The sequence below is a fragment of the Macrobrachium nipponense genome, chromosome 32, assembly GCF_015104395.2.
Source record: "Macrobrachium nipponense isolate FS-2020 chromosome 32, ASM1510439v2, whole genome shotgun sequence".
NCBI classification, from domain to species: domain Eukaryota; kingdom Metazoa; phylum Arthropoda; class Malacostraca; order Decapoda; family Palaemonidae; genus Macrobrachium; species Macrobrachium nipponense.
In genome coordinates this window covers 43,094,263-43,115,770 of record NC_061094.1, presented here as the reverse complement: position 1 = coordinate 43,115,770, position 21,508 = coordinate 43,094,263, and the positions used below count along the sequence as shown (strand labels likewise).

Sequence of the window (21,508 nt, the reverse complement as noted above, 5' to 3'; positions counted from 1 at the left end):
TATATCTGCCAGGTAAGTATGTATGAAACTTTATTGTATCATAACAATATCATTTTACTTCAAAATTGTGATATTTAATTAGTTTGTTTTCTAAGAAGATTACAATAATATATGCATGCTACCAGTGATGTTCTTATGCAATAATATGTTCCTTCAAAAATACAAACCAATGCTGATTGTTACATGATTTCTCCAAGCACTTTTTCTGTGGCTGTTGTTATGTGAAGTGTCTCACTGCACTCCTGAAAGATAATCCTATATTAAAAGCTCTGGTTTGGATACCTGAGAAAAATACAATTTACTTTTAAAGTTTTGTTATTTTACTAAATTAGCCATCAATTATGCATGAGTGGAACTTGTCTAATCTCTCTAGTTGTTTGCAGCTTTTTCATACCACACAATAAGTTATCCAGTTTTCCACTGGGGAAATCATGGGAACCAAGTACACAGGTGGCATCTAGTGAGTAGAGTAGTTATATACATATTATTGCAATGGAGCATTCGATATTTGCGCTTATGCATGAATAGGTTATGTAAAAGTAGTGGATTAGCATAAACAAAATTACTTTTTTAAATTATATCTTTCAAGTATCATAATATTCCTACTAGGAAAACAGGAGGAACTTGGCCAAGCAAGCTACAGGAAGCATGAAAGAGAAAGTAAAGAGAAGGTTAAGGAGACTGATGTGTGTGATGAAGAAAATTTGGGGAAAACTGCCAAACCAGAAGATGAAAATCAGTCATCTTTTTCATGTACACTCTCTACATGTTCAAAGTCAAACTGTGATGTGACTTCTTGCTCATCAAGTCCTTGTTTATCATCTCCAAATCTCTCAAAGATCAGAGTAAGTAGTACTGAAGCACACTGTAGTACATATTCTTTTGAAGATGAATTCATAATTCTGTTCCCAAAGCCAAGACCACCGTAAGTACCAAACTCCCTAAAACATTGAAGCTTGCGTAAAAGCATTTGCTTGAATGTTTTCCATAATGGCAAAAGGTTATGTTGGTTGGGAGCTGGCGGGGGATGACTACAGGCAGTCCCCAGTTATCGGCAGACTCCGTTTTTGGTGATTTGGTTTCATGGCACTTGTCTAGTGCCATAAGATCAGCGATTTATGGCGCCATAACAGGGCGAGTTCCGGTTATCGATGCCATAAGGGTGCTTATGGCACTGATAACTGGTTATCAGCACCATAAGTGCCATTATGGCACCATAAATTGCTAAGTTTCGGTTAATAGCAGTTTTTGCTTATTGGCACACCTCCAGGAACGGAACCCCTACCAATAACTGGGATTGGCTATAATTTTGTTGTTGAATTCTAGACAGGCTTTTCCAGTTTACCTTGAAATATTAGTGAGGTCTTCCTCAATAATTTAATGTGGTTAGCTTGTAAACAAATTTGACAGACCACAAACTCGCAGTGCTTTTCCATGTTTTACAAATGGCACTAATAACCTTGTAGATAACATTGATAGCTTCTTTGCAATGTATATTTGTCCACCAACTGCATTACTTTTTGCCATTTAGTTTTCATCTGTTCCCTCAGTCCTCTCTTGACCCAGCTGTGTAACAACTATAATTTTAATGAATTAAATGAAACTTCCCCAATGCATGGCTTTATTGCTATATTTTCATAAATCAAATCCAATGCATGGCTTTATAGCTATATTTTCATAAATCAAATCCGCTATAATTTTATCTTTATCAGTTTTCACTTGTAACAGATCATTTAGACAGGCTCTGTGAGAATTTTCAATGTGGTCAACAGTTACTACCTTTTGTTACAGATTCTCCAGTAATATGAAAAGTTGACATTTAGATTATATATTGTTTCAAAGGTCAACAGCTAGACAACTAAACTACAGCTCTAGGAAAAAAATTAGTCTAAAGGAAAGGAGCATTTAGTTGTTGGTATGCATATTGTTTACTGTGTCTCATCAGAGTAGTAATTTTGTAGGTGGAACTTGTTCAACTTTTTTTTTTTTTTTTTTTCTCAGGGAATCAAACGAACTATTGAGTCGAGCTGCTCAGATGTTGAAATCCAAGTAAATGGAGATCATAATTCCCAAACTTCTGTACTTGAGGATGAAGAATTGGAATCTCATAATCAGGAGGGTGATGATGTGTTCATCAGTCCATCTGTATCTCAGGTATCTCATGTATATGATTTGGAATTAATTCATATGAAGATGCAACATATTCCTTTATAAGTTCTCAGTCCACCCTTCTCTGCACAAAGGCATCACTTAGAAGTACAAAGTGGCTGGCTCTAGGTTCTTGTTACTTTTGTGTAGTGCTAGGAGAATGAATATGCTAGCCATCTAGGTATGTACTAGGTAACTTCACTCTCAACAGGAGATCCTTGCTGAGGTGAAGGGAACCATGAACAGGAATTCATGCCAGGACTAAAGTCCATAGGTTTTTATGAATTGTGTTGTTTAAGTTGAATACAGATATATCCAATTTGTCAGAATGTTGTGCCTGGTAACTCTGAAAAGGTATCATGACTGGGATGGTTTTCATTATTCTTAAGGGCTGACCTTTGATTCCTTTCGTAGACAGTTGTCATTGTAGGATTGTATTCTGTCAGACTTCTCTACCCTGGGAATGGCAATATCCATCAAGAGGAAGATGGTCAGGTGTGGTGAGAGATTTTGGAACTGTCAGAATGAGTTTTTGTGTTTTGAATCAAAATAGTTTTGTAGTTGAGATTTAGTCTTGAGTGTTCAGTGATTTTTCTATTTTTCTAATTTATTAAATGTTAGGACTAAGAAAGTATTGTTATTACGAGTAAGAAGATAATGTTTCCTTGCTGGGATTGGCAGGAATCAAAACCAACATTGGAGGCCAGGATAAGTTATTTTTAGTAGAAATTTGGCAAGTGTATATGTCTTTTACTTGTACATTATTAGTGTGCAATTAATTTTTATATTGCAATACACCCCCTAAACACCTGAATTAGCCCGAACAGCTCTCAATTACCCATCTCACTTGTGGAAATTTTGTTTTTAACAGGCAGCGTTGCCAATGCTGCACATAAAAACTTCCTTGAGTTACCATCACTGACGGTTGGCAACGCTGACGCAGGTGTGTGTCATTACTCTTACATTCCTCAATTGCTTTATGTTAATTTGGATTTGGATTGGTATTGATACACAACAGATAGAATGGGTAAGGCCTCTCTTCCACCCTCCACCTCAGCACCGGCAGCTTTGACTCCATCTTTGATTGCCCTGATGTCGGCAGAGGCCACTGCACATCGCTCCTGCTCTTCCTGCAAGAGACATATGAGTAGTACAGGCGGCCCTCGGTTAGCGGCAGGGGTTCCGTTCCTGGCCACCGACGCCAAGCGATTTTCGACGCTGAGCGATTTTAAAGCCTACGGCCGCCGCACACCTTCTTTCGAAACTCTAGACCAGTCAAAGGGGCTGTAATCCCACAACGGCGCAATAAGTCAAATTATATTTATGCAGTATAGTACTATAGAATTTACTGTACAGTAAATGTGGGTGTCTAAAGTATGTAAAGATATAATAAAGTTTATACAGTGTACAGGTAGCTGTAGTGTTCAGGTTACGATCATTAGTCTTACGATAGTTCGATTTTATAAGAGATCAAATTACAATGGCCTAACTTTATCCATCTTCTAGTTACATAAGTTCAATAACAGCAAAAGAGAATGATGAAAGTATGGTTTTAAAGTTATACTCGTTGCGTGAACGTGTACAACCATGAACAACCGAACGAGAAAACTACTTTTTTTTTTTTTCTAAGTACAACCGAACTGGATAACATCTGTTTGGCTTGTATTTCGATCATCGTACTACAGTGCAACATTACCGTATTTGTTATAAATGGCGTTATGTATAGAATAGAACGGAGATATCTTAATGTAATAACTTTATTCGCTATAGATCAGAGATCAATATAGATTAAAGATCAATCGGGAAATATACCGTTAAATTTAAACCTAATTATGACTGAAGCTGAGAAAACTGTTCAAGCTGCTAATGACTATTATCGTACATCGGCAACAAGGATAAAACTGCAGTAAACGTCTGCCATCACACACAACCATAGATAAAATTGGGATAAAATCATTTTGATCAAAACTACTGTGCTTGAAAGAACACATTTTACTGTTGGTTTCACGCCGATTTAAGATAAATAACGTAAAGTTCGTATTACGATGATATAAAGGATTACGTATTGCGAACGGAATCACGTCATTTTTTACGCAATAAACATGCCGCCAACGTAATCTGTTAACGAAAAAAATAGTAGTTCACATTCACAACGAGACATAATCAATAAATATTTCCACCTTAAAACACGCTGTATAAGGAAAAATAACTTTGTCTCATATAAGTCAAGTATCTAGATATTCGTTTATGCTAACTAGAAGCAAGAGCATTCGCTCAGAATTGCGTTATGGTGAAACTGACTCGTATTCATCAGCTGATTTCAAACCACAACATTGGCCGCTCCGCGGAATACGGGCTTAAGTTTGCCGTAGTATTTTAAAATACAATAATATGAGAATACATACAATATTCTTGGATACAGTGAAATAATGTATAACTTTTTAAAGGATTTATGGAAAAGATGCATAATTAATAAAATAACACAATGCATTTTTCGGAACTGGCGGACAAGAACGAACGTGAAAAACCATCCCCTGACAACGTGGAGCGTAGTTACAAAGGCTGCCTTAATTTGTACATTATTTCCGTACAAAAATGAAAATACCTTTACGCAATATATTTTCATACACATTTTAAACATAAAAGCATAAACATTTGAAAAATCGACACATCGATCGCTAAATTTGCATTTTTTTATTTTTTTTTTTTTTTTTTTTTTTTTTTTTTTTTTTTTTTTTTTTTTTTAACGATATTTTTGGAAGAGCGGCAGACGGCGGCAAAAAAAGTGCAAATTAGCGATCGATGTGTCGATTTTATAAATGTTTAATGCTTTTATGTTTGAAATGTGTATCAAAATGTATTACGGAATAGGGTATTTTTATTTCTGTGCAGAAATATGATAAAAAGGCAGCTTTTGAAACCCCTTCAAGTTATCGACTACGATGTGTTTTTCAAGTTCGTTCTTGTATGCCGCCGCGGCATACAAGAACGAACTTGAAAAACACATCGTAGTCGATAACTTGAAGGGGAGTTTCAAATTCTGCCTTTTTATCATATTTCTGCACAGAAATAAAAATACCTTATTCGTAATACATTTTCATACACATTTTAAACATAAAAGCATACATTTATAAAATCGACACATCGATCGCTAATTTGCACTTTTTTTAAATCGATATTTTTGGAAGAGCGGCAGGCGGCGGCTTACAAGAAAGAACATGAAAAAACATCGTATTTGGTATCGTGAAGGGCAGTTTCAAAAGCTGCCTTTGTATCATATTTCTGTACAGAAATAAAAATGCCTTTCACGTAATACATTTTCACACACATTTTAAACAAAAGCATGAACAATTATGAATCGACACATCCATAGCTAAATTTGCACTTATGTAACTTGATATTTTCGGCATAGAACAGCGTCAGAGGCATATATTTTACCCTAATACCTACGTAATAACTCTCCATAAAATTTGTTAATATAATTTGCATAACCTTTATGGTCTGAACGGCATTTCTACATATGTATGAACTCGTTAGACAACGGCGCTAGCGGCGCTGTTAACTGAAATTTGTGCCGTAAAGATACCTTTAAAATGCCTTATTTTTTTAATGAATATTTTTGACGACCGCCGTAAAACCAATTCGCCGTTGAGTGATTGCGCCGTTAACCGCGGGCCGCCTGTACTGTGAGTCACGATAGACACTTGATATGCCAGGTATGTAGGAAAATTAAATGCGATGTGCAGACGCAGTGTGACGAATGCTAAAACTGGACAGTTGAAGAGATGGAGGACTACATCCGATATCGTGAGTCGCTGGCCAGTAAAGGAAGCAAACGCAAAGTAGATTCTGCATTACCGCTAGGATCGCAAACTCCTACAGAGCAACTGAAAGAGTTAGCTAGTGCTGAGGTAGTAAAACAGATAGAAGATAGAATAGCAAATAGCATGACAAGCTTAATTACGAGTCTTTTCCAACAGTTTGCTGACAAAAATACTAGTAGTGTTAAGATGTCTTAATCTTGATTCTCTTTCAGCTCCCCTGCCTGTTCCAGAACCAGCTCTAACGGGTGCTGAGGGTAATGAAGAACCACAAGCCTCCAAGTGGGCAGGTTCTGTTGGCCCCCTCGCCACAGAGCAGGCCGTGAAGCGCCCCCCCCCACAACCCCCTGGTAGTTTTGGTAACCTTAATTTGGAAAATATTAGCCAGGATCAGAGAATAGTTGTGACTAAGACAATAGGGTCTGAGTTAGGTATTGAGGACAAGCTTGCGAGCGTGCAGTCTCGTTCTCCTGGACGGACATCGACTTTGGGTTCGTTGGGATCTAGCCTTAAGGCAGACGTTTCGCTGCCGTCTCTCCTGTTTAGGTCCGGTTCAAGGACACAAAGTTTACGGTTCCAAAAGTGTGGGATCCTGTTCCTCTAACTGTCAACTATCTTTCCTCTGTCTCAGAAGATCCTACTTCAGTTTCCCCTGTATCTGTCTTCCCTACTCCTTCTTCTAGTAATGCGAATCAAGGAGTCCCCCTTTCTGGCATTCTAAAAGGTTCACGTAGTAGTGTGATCGACTTGGAGGAGAAAAACAGAGATCTTTTTGGTCTCTCTAAAGGCTATAGGCTTTTGGTTAAAGGTTGCAGTATCAATGGTATCACGAACATTAAAGATTGTGACACAAAAATGTCCAGAATTTTTGGAGGACATGCTACAAGACTTTCAAGGAGGGTCAGACTCAGTGTATTATTTGTCCCTTAAGAGAGAGTCTTACGCCCCCTCCGGGTTGTCCGTAGTTCTTTCTTCCGCTCCCGCACCCTCTGCTTCTCCACTGTTAGTTTCCTCTATGACTCCATCTTCTTCTCCTGTTTTTCCTGTGGCTCGCGCACCTTCTTCCTTTCCTACATCTTCGATCCTAAGCCTTCCTTCGTCTCAGGTAAATTTACCAGTTCCAACTATTTCGTTGTCTTTGTCTATCTCCCTTACTCCCGCAGTACAGTCGGCTTCGGTAAGAGGTCTCTCCGGTCAGGGAGGACCACAGACTTTCGTAACAGGAGTTCCGGGTCCTAACCTGTGGCTTATGCACAATTCCACTCTTCCGCAGCATAAGATAGCTCAGAAGGCAGCGGGGATATATCAGGCACTACAGGTAACACAAAGTTTCGACCTACAGCAGGGCCTCAATAATCACGGGGGATAAGGCCCAGAACCCCCCGTGATAAGTAAATACCTGTGTTATCCTAGTAACCCCCTCAAAAATTGCTTAAAACTGGCTACTGTAGTAGTTAACCAACCCAAGACCATTATTCCAATGTTTATAACTGCCTACTTTAGTTCAAACATCAAATATGTCTTCAACTATCACCTTAAACCAAATTCAAGGCTGTTTCAAAGTTATTTTACAACATTAGCCTTAAAAATATATATAGTATACGTACTACTGTACATATGTAGCCTACTAGCCTTTGGATTACAGCTAGAAGCCTACATACGCATGTGCTATTATGTACTCACGTGGGCCTCTTTCCTTTTGTAAGGAAAGAGAGGGAGAGAGTTAAGAGAAATATCAAAATTATGTAAATCATATGGGTAATCACCAACAATCTATGTTGATAAAGATGGCAACGATTTTGCAGTGCAATCGGATGAATAGTTGAAGATAATGCTACCAGCAGCGTGCAGCAAAACATCTGTTCCCTTCTTCACAACACTTTATTATATTTCATGTGATAACCTTCATCTGACGTTTAAGCTTCTTTCCCATAAGAGTAAAAGAATCAGGGCTTTTGGATGCCACATAATTAACTCGTTGATGTGTACAATTTAAAAAACGCGGCGAACATGACTTCAATAACAACATAAACAAAACGTGGATAGGCCAGTGTTGCCAAATGGGAATGGCAATTTCTTGCTAGATTTTGCTCCATAAAGTGCTAAAAATTTCACATCATACACAACAATGCCACCCAGCCAATTTCAACCGATTGCTCTTTTTTTTCTTATTCAAACATGTTTCTGACATACACAGTGTACTTGTACATTAGGTTACATGATTCTTAATAATTTCAAAACCTATTCTTTTCAATTTCTGAAAATGGTTTTGCAAGAATTTGTTCTTTTATCTTACATGATATATCAAATATATTGTAATAAAAGAAATATTCAACTTAACATTACAAAGATTTGATGTCAAAATACGTATGCTAGATGTATTTGAAAACAAATGCAAGTTTTCCTGCCAGATGCTAGATTGAAAATGTTCTTGCTAATTACCCCAAGAAAATTAAAGTTTACGTTAAAAATGCAAAATTAGTAACACTGGACTCAACAGATCCGCTCATCGTACTGTACAGTGGAACCTTGATATATATGAAAGCCCCAACTTACGAAAAATTCAAGTTTCAAAAGCAAATATGAAGATTCTTTTGCCTTTGCATACGAAAATAATTCAGGTTACGAAAGGGTGTTACTGTAAAGTCCCGAGATTCACCCGGACCACCAAGAACAATTTTAAAACTCGCACGCTGCCAACTGAGTAGACTCGCCACCATCCTCCCGCTCTCCCATTGGTTCCTGATGCTAGTCACCGCCATAAGATCCTGCTCTCCTATTGGTCAGCATCATGCCTCTATGTAAAGGTGTTCCTTGACCATTTTTTGCGGCAGCGTTATTGTAAATACTGGAATTCATTTGTTCACATATACATATTTCGTTTGTTAATGTAAATTCGTGTTAGTGATTTTGCTTTCGTTGTACTGTAAGTTACTTTATCGTGTTGTGTATGAATTTAATTACCTTCGTTATTAGCCATGGGTCCCAAGAATGTTGCTGAAGTTCACGGAAAGAAGAGAATGCTTTTTATGGAGAACGAAGATGGAGATAATCAAGAAGTGTTAATGTTTTCTGCCATTTGTTAATGTGTTTCGTAGAGTTTAGTGTTAAAATTTTCTGCCATTTTTTAATGTGTTTTGTAAAGTAAAGTGTTCATGTTTTCTGCCATTTGTCCTCCTCCTCTGTCGCGACTTTCGGAGATCGCCTCACTCTAAAGGTAAGGTTCCACATTTTACTACATACGTATGTACATACAGTGGTCCCCCCGTATTCGCGGGAGATGCGTACCAGACCCCCCGTGAATAGTTAGAACCCGCGAATGTTTGGAACCCCATGAAAATGCTAAAAACAGCCTATTTTGTTAGTTAAAACTCAAGAAAAACCCACTAAAAATGTTCATACTTGGTATTTTTAATAGTTTTATCACAAAAAGTGCAATCTATGATGTAATTCATAAAAAAAACAGGAATTTGTGGATATTTATCATAGAAAAATACCGCGAATGCACGAATTTTCCGTGAATAATGCGGGGAAACTTTTCCCAGAGAAATCCGCGAATGTGTGAGTCTGCGAATACAGGGGGTCCACTGTACAGTATTTCTTGTACCATGTACACTAAGACACTTTATTTACAGGTACTATACTAATACACTTTATTTACAGTTAAGTAGTACATATTAGTAGTACGTATATATGTAGTTTAAGTTAGGTATTGAATGGTCCAAATTGTTGTATTTCATTGTTTATTGGTCAATTTAGATTTATTATAAAATTTGCTCGGGTGTTTTTGTAGGGCTTGGAATGAATTAGGCAATTTACATGTAAAATGTGGTTCAAGATACGAAAAATCCGGTTACGAAGGCTGCTTCGGAACACTACCATAATTTGATTTTCATATATGTACGTACATTTTGTCTGCTGACTGGCCTCGCATAGATAAAAGTTGATTTCACTGATACGAAATTACTCCACGAATAGCCTTTTTATTATGAAGATATGGCGATAATATATAAGGTAAAAAAATGGCTTTACATCCATCCGAGGAGACATCAAGTGCTCCGTTATTCATTTTATTCAGCCTTAGCTATAACCTGCAGCTTTTATTTACTGGGATTCTTTCTTCAGATCTCCATTACATGAAGAATGAGTAAAAATGTATTTTATTTTTACTTTTGGAAGCCACCATTGAACATCGCCAGTGACAACTTAAACACAACTCGATAAACGCTCGATAGTGATGTACTGACCGACTGACTGACTGACTGACTGATTAGGTTGTAACATTGACAGATATCCATTAGCAAGAGTTGAATAATAGTTGTGTATTGAGAATAATAATCATTTGAATAAAACTGTTGTTTTATGTATGCAACTTACCAAGTCGTTACAGTGGTACCTCGAGATACGAAAGGCTCAACTTACAAAAAACTCGAGATACGAAAGCCAATACAAAAAATTTAACGGCTCTACATACGAAAAGTTTTCAAGATACGAAAGGTTTCTGTAAAGTCCAAGGTTCGCCCGAACCACCGATAACAATTTTGAAACTCGCGCGCCGCCAACTTAGTAGACTCGCCACCATCCTCCTGCTCTCCCATTGGTTCCTGATGCTAGTCGCGAACATGAAATCCTTCTCTCCTATTGGCCAGCATCCCTCCCATCATGCATCTATGTACGTGGTGGCGTGCCTCGGCCACTCTGTAACAGCATTGTTATCGTACTCACACTGTATTCGTTTCTGGATCGTCAACTGTTTCTGAATCTACTAGTCAGAGTTGACATTGTGATGGTGTTTGTGTCATGTGTATTTTTAAAAAAATTTCTCATTTCTTTTCACTGGAAATGGAAAAAGAAGAGCACCTCTTGAGTGACGACATATATGATATGATTGACTAAGATCTCTCTCGTGGGATAAGTGACCAAGATCTCTCACCTGGGATAAGTGATCAAGGTCTCTCTCATAGGATAACTGGAAACTTTGCAAGGTTGGTAGAATCTCCACTCCCTGCTGAACAGAGGGTGTTGACCAATCATTTACAACATGCATCCCAGTATAATCAAGGCACTTCAGTTTATGTTGAAGGACAGCAGCCAAACATTCAGTACCCAAATCAGTTGCAGAGAGAGCATTTGGTTGAACAGGGTTTTGATGGACACCAGGGCCAGCAGAGTCATGAGGTGCAACAATTAGTAGATAATTATCAAGACGGGCAACTGTTGAACACTACACGCTGGCCTTGTGGGAGATTGCCGCTTTTCATAAGTGCAATCGTTTATAGAAAAAAGACACCCCGAAAAGGCTCTCACAGGTCGTATGCTTGCGCAGTTCGATGACGTTTGCCTGAGTCGTTTCAGGAACATTGTGAAAAGTAGGCAGAAGCAATCTTCCTTGGATCGTTATTTTTTAAAGAGGCCTTTAGCATTAGCAGGAGTAAGCAAAAAGGAAGAACCAAGGTATAAAAAACAAAGTTGTAAGCAAGAAGGAAGAACCAAGTGATAAAAAACAGAAAATTGGAAAACCTACGTAAAGTAAAAAAAAAAAAAAAAAAAAAAAAAAAAAACAAAAAAAAAACGTTAAAAAAAAAAAAAGTTTTTTTAAATTTTAGTTTTTTGTAAAGTCAAGTGTTACAGTTTTGTTAATGAGTTTCGTAAATTTTAGTTTAGTTTTCCTTACATTTTTTTTGTGTTTCGTAAAGTTAAGTGTACGTACATATCTGCCGTTTGTCCTCCTCCTCCTCTGCCGCCACTTTCGGAGATAGCCTCACTCAAAAGGTAAGCTTCCACATTTTACGTACATTATTTCTTGTATACCATGTACACTAATACAGTTTATTTACAGGTTAATTTGCATTACGTTATTAAGTTAGGTATTGAATGGTCCAATTTGTTGTAGTATTTCATTGTTTATAGGTCGATTTAGCTTTATTATGAAATTTACTGGGGTGTTTTTGGAGGGCTTGGAACGGTTTAGCCATTTTACATGTAAAATGTGGTCCAAGATACGAAAACCTCATGATACGAAGGGCGCCTCGGAACGGATTAATTTTGTATCTCGAGGTACTACTGTAGTAGCTATACAGGCAGTCCCCGGGTTACGACGGTGTCGGCTTACGACGTTCCGAGGTTACAACGCTTGTCAATAGATGTTATTTCCAGGGTTACGACGCATGTTCCAGGGTTACGACGCATGTTACAGGGTTACGACGCCTACAATGCTCATCTGGGAGATGAAATATGACACCAAAAATGCAAAATAATCAATATTTGATTTTTTTTTTATGAAAAATGCCATAAGAATGCAGTTTACATAGTTTTCAATGCACCCAAAGCATTAAAAGTAAGGTTTTCTTAGGATTTTTGACGATGTTCCAGCTTATGACGATTTTCGGCTTACAATGCGTCTCAAGAACGGAACCCTCGTCTTAACCCGGGGACCGCCTGTAGTTTCTAAAACTATCGGCAGCTAGAATTTTTGAAATTCGCGGTAACGCTAGTTTGTTTTGGTCAGGTTATACCCCTCACCCACTATAGGGGGAGTGAGGAACCAACACCGTACGAAAATCAGTTTCTGCCGGCTGGTACTGTTAACACAGTTTTAATAGTCAACAGAATTTTTGGAATTCTTTACCGTCGCTTATTGTTGGAGTTATTTGGTGAAGTACTCTGAATATTGGTAGCTTTTGTTTTCGGTGAATAGCGATTCAGGAATTGAAATAGTTTTAAATACTTTTGCACCGAAATTCACTAGTTTTGAATTGATTTACATAATGTCAGACACTAGTATATCTGGGATTAGGTATTGCAGTAAAGGCTGCAATACTAGGATCGCTAAAGCGGGTAATGATCCACATTCAGTTTGTACAGGTTGTAGGGGACAGACTTGTACACCAGATCAAACATGTGGGGAATGTATTAATTGACTAGTTACTCGAACAAGTTAGAGAGAGATAAAAAGAGAAAAGCAGCTTCTAGAGCTAAAGCAAAAAGCTTAGTTAGTTAGGAATTGTCTAATGATAATTTGTCTCTTTCTGAACCCTCCGCACCACCTATCATTCCCAGTCTTAATCTTGGCTCTCTCACACCCGTACCCAATGCTGTGGGCAATTTAGAGGCAAGAGTAGATCAGAAATTTTTTATCATGCTCCAAGCAATGTAGAAATCAGGAGCGTCCGTGAAAACCCTAATGGACAAGGTAAGTGGGGAAGTGAGTGCAAGTGCAAGTGTTGTGGCGGAGGTGGCTGTTGGCCCACTGATTCTCCTAGGCAAAGGTCCGTGTCAAACTCCCCAGAACCTGGGAGGAGGCATACTGGTAGCCCAAGGGAGGTCAGTGGGGTCTGCCCACAAGCAGTTGCCCCCTCAGGCGATTCTGTTGACAAATCCCAGATCGCAACGGAGCACCATTGGAAAGGCGTCTCTAAAGGAGTACCGCTGTCGTCTAGTGTTTCCAGCTACGGGGAGTCCTCTCCCAGGCGCCAGTGGTGTTTCCATGAAGAGTCCCATCCATTGAAAAGGAGGGCTCGTAAGTTGTCTCCCTCTCCAGTCCCCTGTAAAAAGGCAAGCCCTTTCCGGGAAGAACAGCCTTCGATTAGTTTTTGGGACTTTCCAGAGAGATTCTCTCAGGATACGGCAGGAGAGTGACGTCGTAGTGAGAGGATCGCATTTTCTAAGTCTAAGTTGTCTTCAAGAAAGTCTCCTCTGGCAGACTTTCGGTGGTGAAGAGTACGGGGAAGAGTAGACTTCCAGAGATGTCTTCAGCACCGGTCTCCACACCTGTAATGCTGAAGGACAGGTAAGACTCCCATCCGTCTCTCCTGTAATTCACGAGACTCCTGGGAGACAGGTTCAGCGTTCAGTGTATGAGAACCCACCGACTACCGAGTGCCCATAGGCGCCACAGTTTGCCCGCAAGGCAGAGCAGCCTTTGGCGCCCGGAACTTCCGCTGCGACACTAGAACAACCTTTGGCTCCTGAGCGTCCATTGGCGCCCAGGAATGCAGTTGCGACTGAGAATCCATTAGTGCCTGAGAATCCACGAGCACCCGAGTGTCCAAGAGCGCCCTAGTGCCCGAGCGTCCGCTAGTGCCTGAGCGCCCACTAACACCCGAGCATCCACAGGTATACATGCAACCAAGTGCACAGAGGGACCAGTATGAAGCGCTCAGACAGTCTGTGTCATCAATTTCAGCTTCATGTTAGGCATCCTAAAGAAGAGAGAACTATGGTGTTCTTTTACATCCAAGGGAGTATCTCGTACTCAAAAGTCTGCCTTGTTGTATTTGCCCTTGGATAAGAAACACCTGTTTTCAGAAGAGACAGTAGTGCTATTTGCCTCTGAATTGCAGAAGAAAGCAACACAGGATCTTCTCTCGCAATCCACTAAATGGACTAGAGAAAATATTCCTAGTGTACGCCCCTCACCGCCAGCCGAGGACAACCCTTTCGTGGCAGGGGATTCAGTAGATATTTCCCAAGATCAAGGGGCAGAGCACGTTTCACCCTTAAATCGATTAAAAAATCCTCAACCAACCCCTCGACCAAGAAGTAGTGTATCAGTCCTTCGTGCACCAGTAGAAGCGAGACTCCATCAGTTTTGGGAAGAAAGAGGGGCGGAACCTTGGATCGTAAAGGTTTTAAGAGAAGGATATGATATTCCGTTCAAGAGAAAGCCACTGTTATCAGGCTCTCCGGAGAGATAGCTTTGACAGCTTACTCAGAAAATTCAAAGAAGTTCATCTCCCTTTCGGAAGAGGTTTTGTCCCTCTTGCAAAAGAAAGCAATGGAGCTAGTAGAAGAGCCACTAACCCCAGGTTTTTACAATTGTTTGTTCATTGTCCACAAGTCATCGGGGAGATGGAGACCTGTATTGGATGTAAGTACTCTGAACCTTTCTGTGCAGAAGACAAAGTTCAAGAAGGAGACGAGTCTGTCTGTTCTTTCATCAGTCTGTCAAGGGGATTGGATGTCTCCATTGATATGTAGTGCCTCAGTGGCATGGTTGGTATGGTGTTGGCGTCACACCTTGGTGGTTGCGGCTTTGATTCTCGGCCATTCCATTGAGGAGCGAGAGATGTGTATTTCTGGTGATAGAAGTTCACTCTCGACATGGTTCGGAAATCATGCAAAGCCGTTGGTCCCGTTGCTGAATAACCACTGGTTCCATGCAACGTAAAAGCACCATACAAACAAACAATCCATCGATATGGAGGACGCATATTTTCACATTCCAATACACCAAAACTTGAGAGGTTTATGCGTTTTGTCTTCAGGGACAAAATATACCAGTTCCGAGCACTGTGTTTCAGGCTTTCGACCCCACCACAAGCGTTCACCCGAGTGCTAGCTCCCATTGCGAAATGGTTACATCTAGTCAGGATAAGAATATCCCTTTACTTGGACGATTGGCTTCGCTGGTCAAAAACAAAGGAGAGGTGCACGGAGGACCTTCAGAAAACCCTGACTATAGCTCAAGATCTAGGACTATTAATAAACAGACGAAAGTCGCAGTTACTCCCCAGTCAGGAACTAGTCTATTTGGGGATGAGGATCAACTCAGTGAGTTTTCAGGCTTTTCCATCCCCACAAAGAATCGAGGCCCCCTGCCCAAAATGATCTTTCATAACTTTGGATGATCAGAATGCTGGGGGGAGAGTAAAATGGCCTTTGCCGATGTACAGTCCTGTTCAAGTGCAGGATTGTCATCAGTTTATCATTTTCATTTCATTTCTCATTTTTCCATCTAGCCATACTTTCATTTCAGCGCTGAATGATCTTATAGGTCCCAGCGCTTGGGCTATGCCCTAAATTCCATAATCCATCCATCCACAAAGAATCTAGTCGTGCCTATCTTACCTTACCTTACATCTTGTTCGGGTTGCCCCAGGTCCCTCAGTGTGAGGCACCTCTAATATCTACCAGAGAGTTGCTAGCACATCTTTCGGTATATTTTGCATCTTCCAATCTTGGATGGTCTGTGATGCAGCTTAGATATTTGTCGAGCTTATTCTTAAACACATCTACGCTCACTCCTGATATATTCCTCAGATGAGCTGGCAACGCATTGAATAGATGCTGCATTATCGATGCTGGTGCGTAGTGGATTAATGTTCTGTGTGCTTTCCTTATTTTTCCTGGTATAGTTTTGGGCACTACAGGCGGCCCTCGGTTAGCGGCAGGGGTTCCGTTCCTGGCCACCGACGCCAAGCAATTTTCGACGCTGAGCGATTTTAAAGCCTACGGCCGCCGCACACCTTCTTTCGAAACTCTAGACCAGTCAAAGGCGCTGTAATCCCACAACGGCGCAATAAGTAAAATTATATTTATTGAGTATAGTACTATAGAATTTACTGTACAGTACATGTGGGTGTCTAAAGTATGTAAAGATATAATAAAGTTTATACAGTGTACAGGTAGCTGTAGTGTTCAGGTTACGATCATTAGTCTTACGATAGTTCGATTTTATGAGAGATCAATTTACAATGGTCTAACTTTATCCATCTTCTAGTTACATAAGTTCAATAAGAGCAAAAGAGAATGATGAAAGTATGGTGTTAACGTTATACTCGTTGCGTGAACGTGTACAGCCATGAACAACCGAACGAGAAACTACTTTTTTTTTTTCTAAGTACAACCGAACTGGATAACATCTGTTTGGCTTGTATTTCGATCATCGTACTACAGTGCAACATTACCGTATTTGTTATAAATGGCGTTATGTATAGAATAGAACTGAGATATCTTAATGTAATAAGTTTATTCGCTATAGATCAGAGATCAATGTAGATTAAAGATCAATCGAGAAATATACCATTAAATTTAAACCTAGTTATAACTGGAGCTGAGAAAACTGTTCAAGCTGCTAATGACTATTATCGTACATCGGCAACAAGGATAAAACTGCAGTAAACGTCTGCCATCACACACAACTGTAGATAAAATTGGGATAAAATAATTTTAATCAAAACTACTGTGCTTGAAAGAACACATTTTACTGTTGGTTTCACGCCCATATAAGATAAATAACGTAAAGTTCGTATTGCAATGATATAAAGGATTACGTATTGCGAACGGAATCACGTAATTTTTTACGCAATAAACATGCTGCCAACGTAATCTGTTAACGAAAAAAAATAGTAGTTCACATTCACAACGAGACATATTCAATTATTATTTCCACCTAAAAACACGCTGTATATGGAAAAATAACTTTGTCTCATATAAGTCAAGTATATAGATATTCGTTTATGCTAACTAGAAGCAAGAGCATTCGCTCAGAATTGCGTTATGGTGAAACAGACACGTATTCATCAGCTGATTTAAAACCACAACATTGGCCGCTCCGCGGAATACGGGCTTAAGTTTGCCGTAGTATTTTAAAATACAATAATATGAGAATACATACAATATTCTTGGATACAGTGAAATAACGTATAACTTTTTAAAGGATTTATGGAAAAGATGCGTAATTAATAAAATAACACAATGCATTTTTCGGAACTGGCGGACAAGAACGAACATGAAAAACCATTCCCTTACAACGTGGAGCCTAGTTACAAAGGCTGCCTTAATTTGTATCTTATTTCTGTACAAAAATGAAAATACCTTTACGCAATATATTTTCATACACATTTTAAACATAAAAGCATAAACATTTGAAAAATCGACACATCGATCGCTAAATTTGCACTTTTTTTTTTTTTTTTTTTTTTTTTTTTTTTTTTATATTTTTTTTTTTTATTTTTTTTTCACGATATTTTCGGAAGAGCGGCAGACGGCGGCATACAAGAACGAACTTGAAAAAAAACACTCGTAGTCGATAACTTGAAGGGGAGTTTCAAAAGCTGCCTTTTTTATCATATTTCTGCACAGAATAAAAATACCCTATTCGTAGTACATTTTCATACACATTTTAAACATGAAGCATAAACATTTTATAAAAATCGACACATCGATCGCTAATTTGCACTTTTTTTAAATCGATATATTTTCGGAAGAGCGGCAGGCGGCGGCTTACAAGAATGAACATGAAAAAACATCGTATTTGATAACGTGAAGGGCAATTTCAAAAGCTCCCTTTGTATCATATTTCTGTACAGAAATAAAAATGCCTTTCACGTAATACATTTTCATACACATTTTAAACAAAAGCATCAACATTTATGAGTCGACACATCGTAGTCGATAACTTAAAGCGGAGTTTCAAAAGCTGCCTTTTTATCATATTTCTGCACAGAAATAAAAATACCCTATTCGTAGTACATTTTCATATACATTTTAAACATAAAAGCATAAACATTTATAAAATCGACACATTGATCGCTAATTTGCACTTTTTTAAATCGATATTTTCGGAAGAGCGGCAGGCGGCGGCTTACAAGAAAGAACATGAAAAAACATCGTATTTGATAACGTGAAGGGCAGTTTCAAAAGCTGCCTTTGTATCATATTTCTGTACAGAAATAAAAATGCCTTTCACGTAATACATTTTCATACACATTTTAAACAAAAGCATGAACATTTATGAATCGACACATCCATAGCTAAATTTGCACTTATGTAACTCTATATTTTTGGCATAGAACAGCGTCAGAGGCATATATTTTACCCTAATACTTACGTAATAACTTTCCATAAAATTTGTTAATATAATTTGCATAACCTTTATGGTCTGAACGGCATTTCTACATATGTATGAACTCTTTAGACAACGGCGCTAGCGGCGCTGTTAACTGAAATTTGTGCCGTAAAGATACCTTTAAAATGCCTTATTTTTTTAATGAATATTTTTGACGACCGCCGTAAAACTGATTCGCCGTTGAGTGATTGCGCCGTTAACCGCGGGCCGCCTGTATTAATCTACCTCTGCTTGCTCTTTCTGATATTTTTAACTCCATGATTTTTTTGGCTATTCCTTCTATCTGTTTCCATGCCTGAATTATCATGTAGCGTTCTCTTCTCCTTTCTAGACTATATAATTTTAAGGATTGTATTCTTTCCCAGTAGTGTGTACAAAGGACCTTTGTACACACTATTTGTGCAATATCCTTTTGATAGTGTGGGTACCATATCATATTGCAATATTCAAGTGGACTACGAACATATGTTTTATAAAGCATAATCATGTGTTCAGCTTTTCTTGTTTTGAAGTGCCGTAACAACATTCCCATTTTTGCTTTACATTTTGCCAATAGAATTGCTATTTGATCATTTGAGGAACCTACAGTTCTTCCTCAGGTCAAACTGGAGCAGAAAGAAGTTCCTGGACTTTTATGTTTCCTATCACACAAGAAATAAAGGAGGATCTGCAATGGTGGAAGTTAAGAGACAGACTTGCAGAAGGGAGATCCCTCCTCCCGCAGAGCCCCATCCTTGTGTTTCTTTTCAGACGCATCAGATCAAGGTTGGGGAGCGATTCTGGGGGAAAAGGCAGTATCAGGCATTTGGACTGCACAACAAAAACAGTGGCATATAAATCGGAAGGTAACTGACCGCCATCCACTTAAGTTCGCAACAAAGTACTAGTGGCGATACATTCGGACAGCACAACAGCGCTCTCGTACATAAAGAAACAAGGAGGGACGCACTTGTTTTCTCTTTGCGAGACGGCAAGGAGCCTGCTGTTACGGGCGAATTGGAATCATACCACATTAATTCCGAGGTTCGTTCAGGGAAAATTCAATGTATTTGTGGATGAACTGAGCCGCAGGAGGCAAGTACTTCACATGGAATGGATGATGAACCAAGTGGTATGCCTCGAATTGTGGAAACTCTGGGGGAAACCTATGATAGATCTGTTTGCCACAGCAAGAAACCATCGTCTCCCCCTTTACTGTTCACCAGCCCCGGAACCAAAAGCATGGTCTACAGATGCGATGCTTTTGGACTGGTCGAACAAGGACTTGTATGCTTTTCCTCCATTCTAGATGGTGAGAGAAGTCATCAACAAATTTGGAAGACATCACAATGTTTCGATGACTCTTTGCTCCATTCTGGCCAGCGCAGGAATGGTTCCCAGATCTTTTAGACCACATAGTGGATTGGCCAAGGTTACTTCCTCAGAGAACAGATCTACTCAGACAACCCCACTTCAGGAGGTTCCATCAAGGACTATCCACTCTGTCCCTAACCGCCTACAGACTGTCCGACAACTCTTCCGAGCGAAAGGGTTATCAAGACAAGCGGCGAGAGCTATTGCTCAGTGCAGAAGGAAATCTTCAAGTAAAATCTACCAGGCAAAGTGGACTGTGTTTAGAGCCTGGTGTAAAGAGCATAATGTTTCGTCTTCTAAAACTAGAACAGAAATAGCAGATTTTCTATTATATCTGAGAATGGATAGGAATCTGTCTACTGCAACTATCAAAGGTTATAAGGCAATGTTAGGATCTGTTTTCAAGCACAGAGGATTGGAAGTATCGAAGAATAGAGATCTTGCAGATCTCATTAAGTCCTTCGATATAGAATAACCCAAAGGTTCGAAGATATCTTGGAACCTAGATGTATTACTTAAGTGCCTGTCGGAAACTCCGTGTGAGCCATTGCAAAGAGCATCGTTGAGAGATTTGACGAGAAAGACCCTGTTCCTAGTAGCCCTGTCTACAGCTAAAAGAGTGAGTGAAATAAATGCCATGGACAAGAGAAAAGGCTTTGCACAGGGTAATGCGGTTTGTGCATTAACCTTGGGGTTTTTGGCAAAAAACAAGAGCCCATCCAAACCGTGGCCTCGTTCGTTCAGTATCAAAAACCTCATGGATTCAGTAGGACCGGAAGAAGAAGAGATGTTACTCTGCCTGGTCAGAGCTCTGAAATGTTATTTACAAAGGACAGAGAAAGTTAGGGGCCCGTCCGATCGTTTATGGTGTTCGGTAAGGAATCCAGCGTGCCCAATGTCTAAAAACGCCCTGGCATTCTTCTTACGTAGCGTAATTGTAGATGCGCATTCACAAGTGAAAGAAACTGACCTTAATAAACTTGAAGTGAAAGCAGTGCAACCTCTCTCTCGTTTAAACACAATCTCTCTTTGGACTCTATTATACAAGCAACATATTGGAAATGTAAATCGGTGTTTGCTTCACATTACTTGCGTGATATTGAAACAGTCTATGAAAATCGCAGTACCCTGTGTCCGTATTTAGCGGCGGGCACAACATTGGGTAAGGGTGTGTAGGAAGTCATTCCTTCCTAGCCTATCTCTTTACCTTGAACGAGGGTGTTGAGTTTTTAGGGGAGCCTGGAGGTATTATGGATGTATAAGAGTACCCTTCAGTCAAGTGTAGAGTTGGGTATGAATATTATGGTTATGGGGAAGGTGATATGTTTTTACTCTGGTAACATTTGGTTATTTGGTACTGCGCCCTGGGCAGGGGCATCCTTTGGTTGACCATGCTAGCCACAGACATTCCTTAGCTGCATGAGATCGAGCCATGGCTATACTGCCACGTCCCTATGAGTTAAGATGAGTGACCTCCAGAGGCAGTAATCAATTGTTCAGCTCTCTTAACAGGTAAGGAACAAAAAAGCATCTGCATGGATGGTAGCACTAGATA

At 39.4% G+C, this 21,508-nt stretch overlaps 1 protein-coding gene across 1 annotated transcript in view; it reads left to right on the top strand.

Annotated features, from left to right (window-relative positions):
- LOC135207489 (non-canonical poly(A) RNA polymerase protein Trf4-1-like) overlaps positions 1 to 21,508 on the top strand; it is a 201,766-nt gene that overhangs the window by 113,379 nt on the left and 66,879 nt on the right. The window contains exons 7-8 of the mRNA XM_064239286.1: positions 610 to 845; positions 2,002 to 2,154. Coding sequence (XP_064095356.1) covers positions 610 to 845; positions 2,002 to 2,154 — 389 coding nt within the window. The remainder of the gene's footprint in view (positions 1 to 609; positions 846 to 2,001; positions 2,155 to 21,508) is intronic.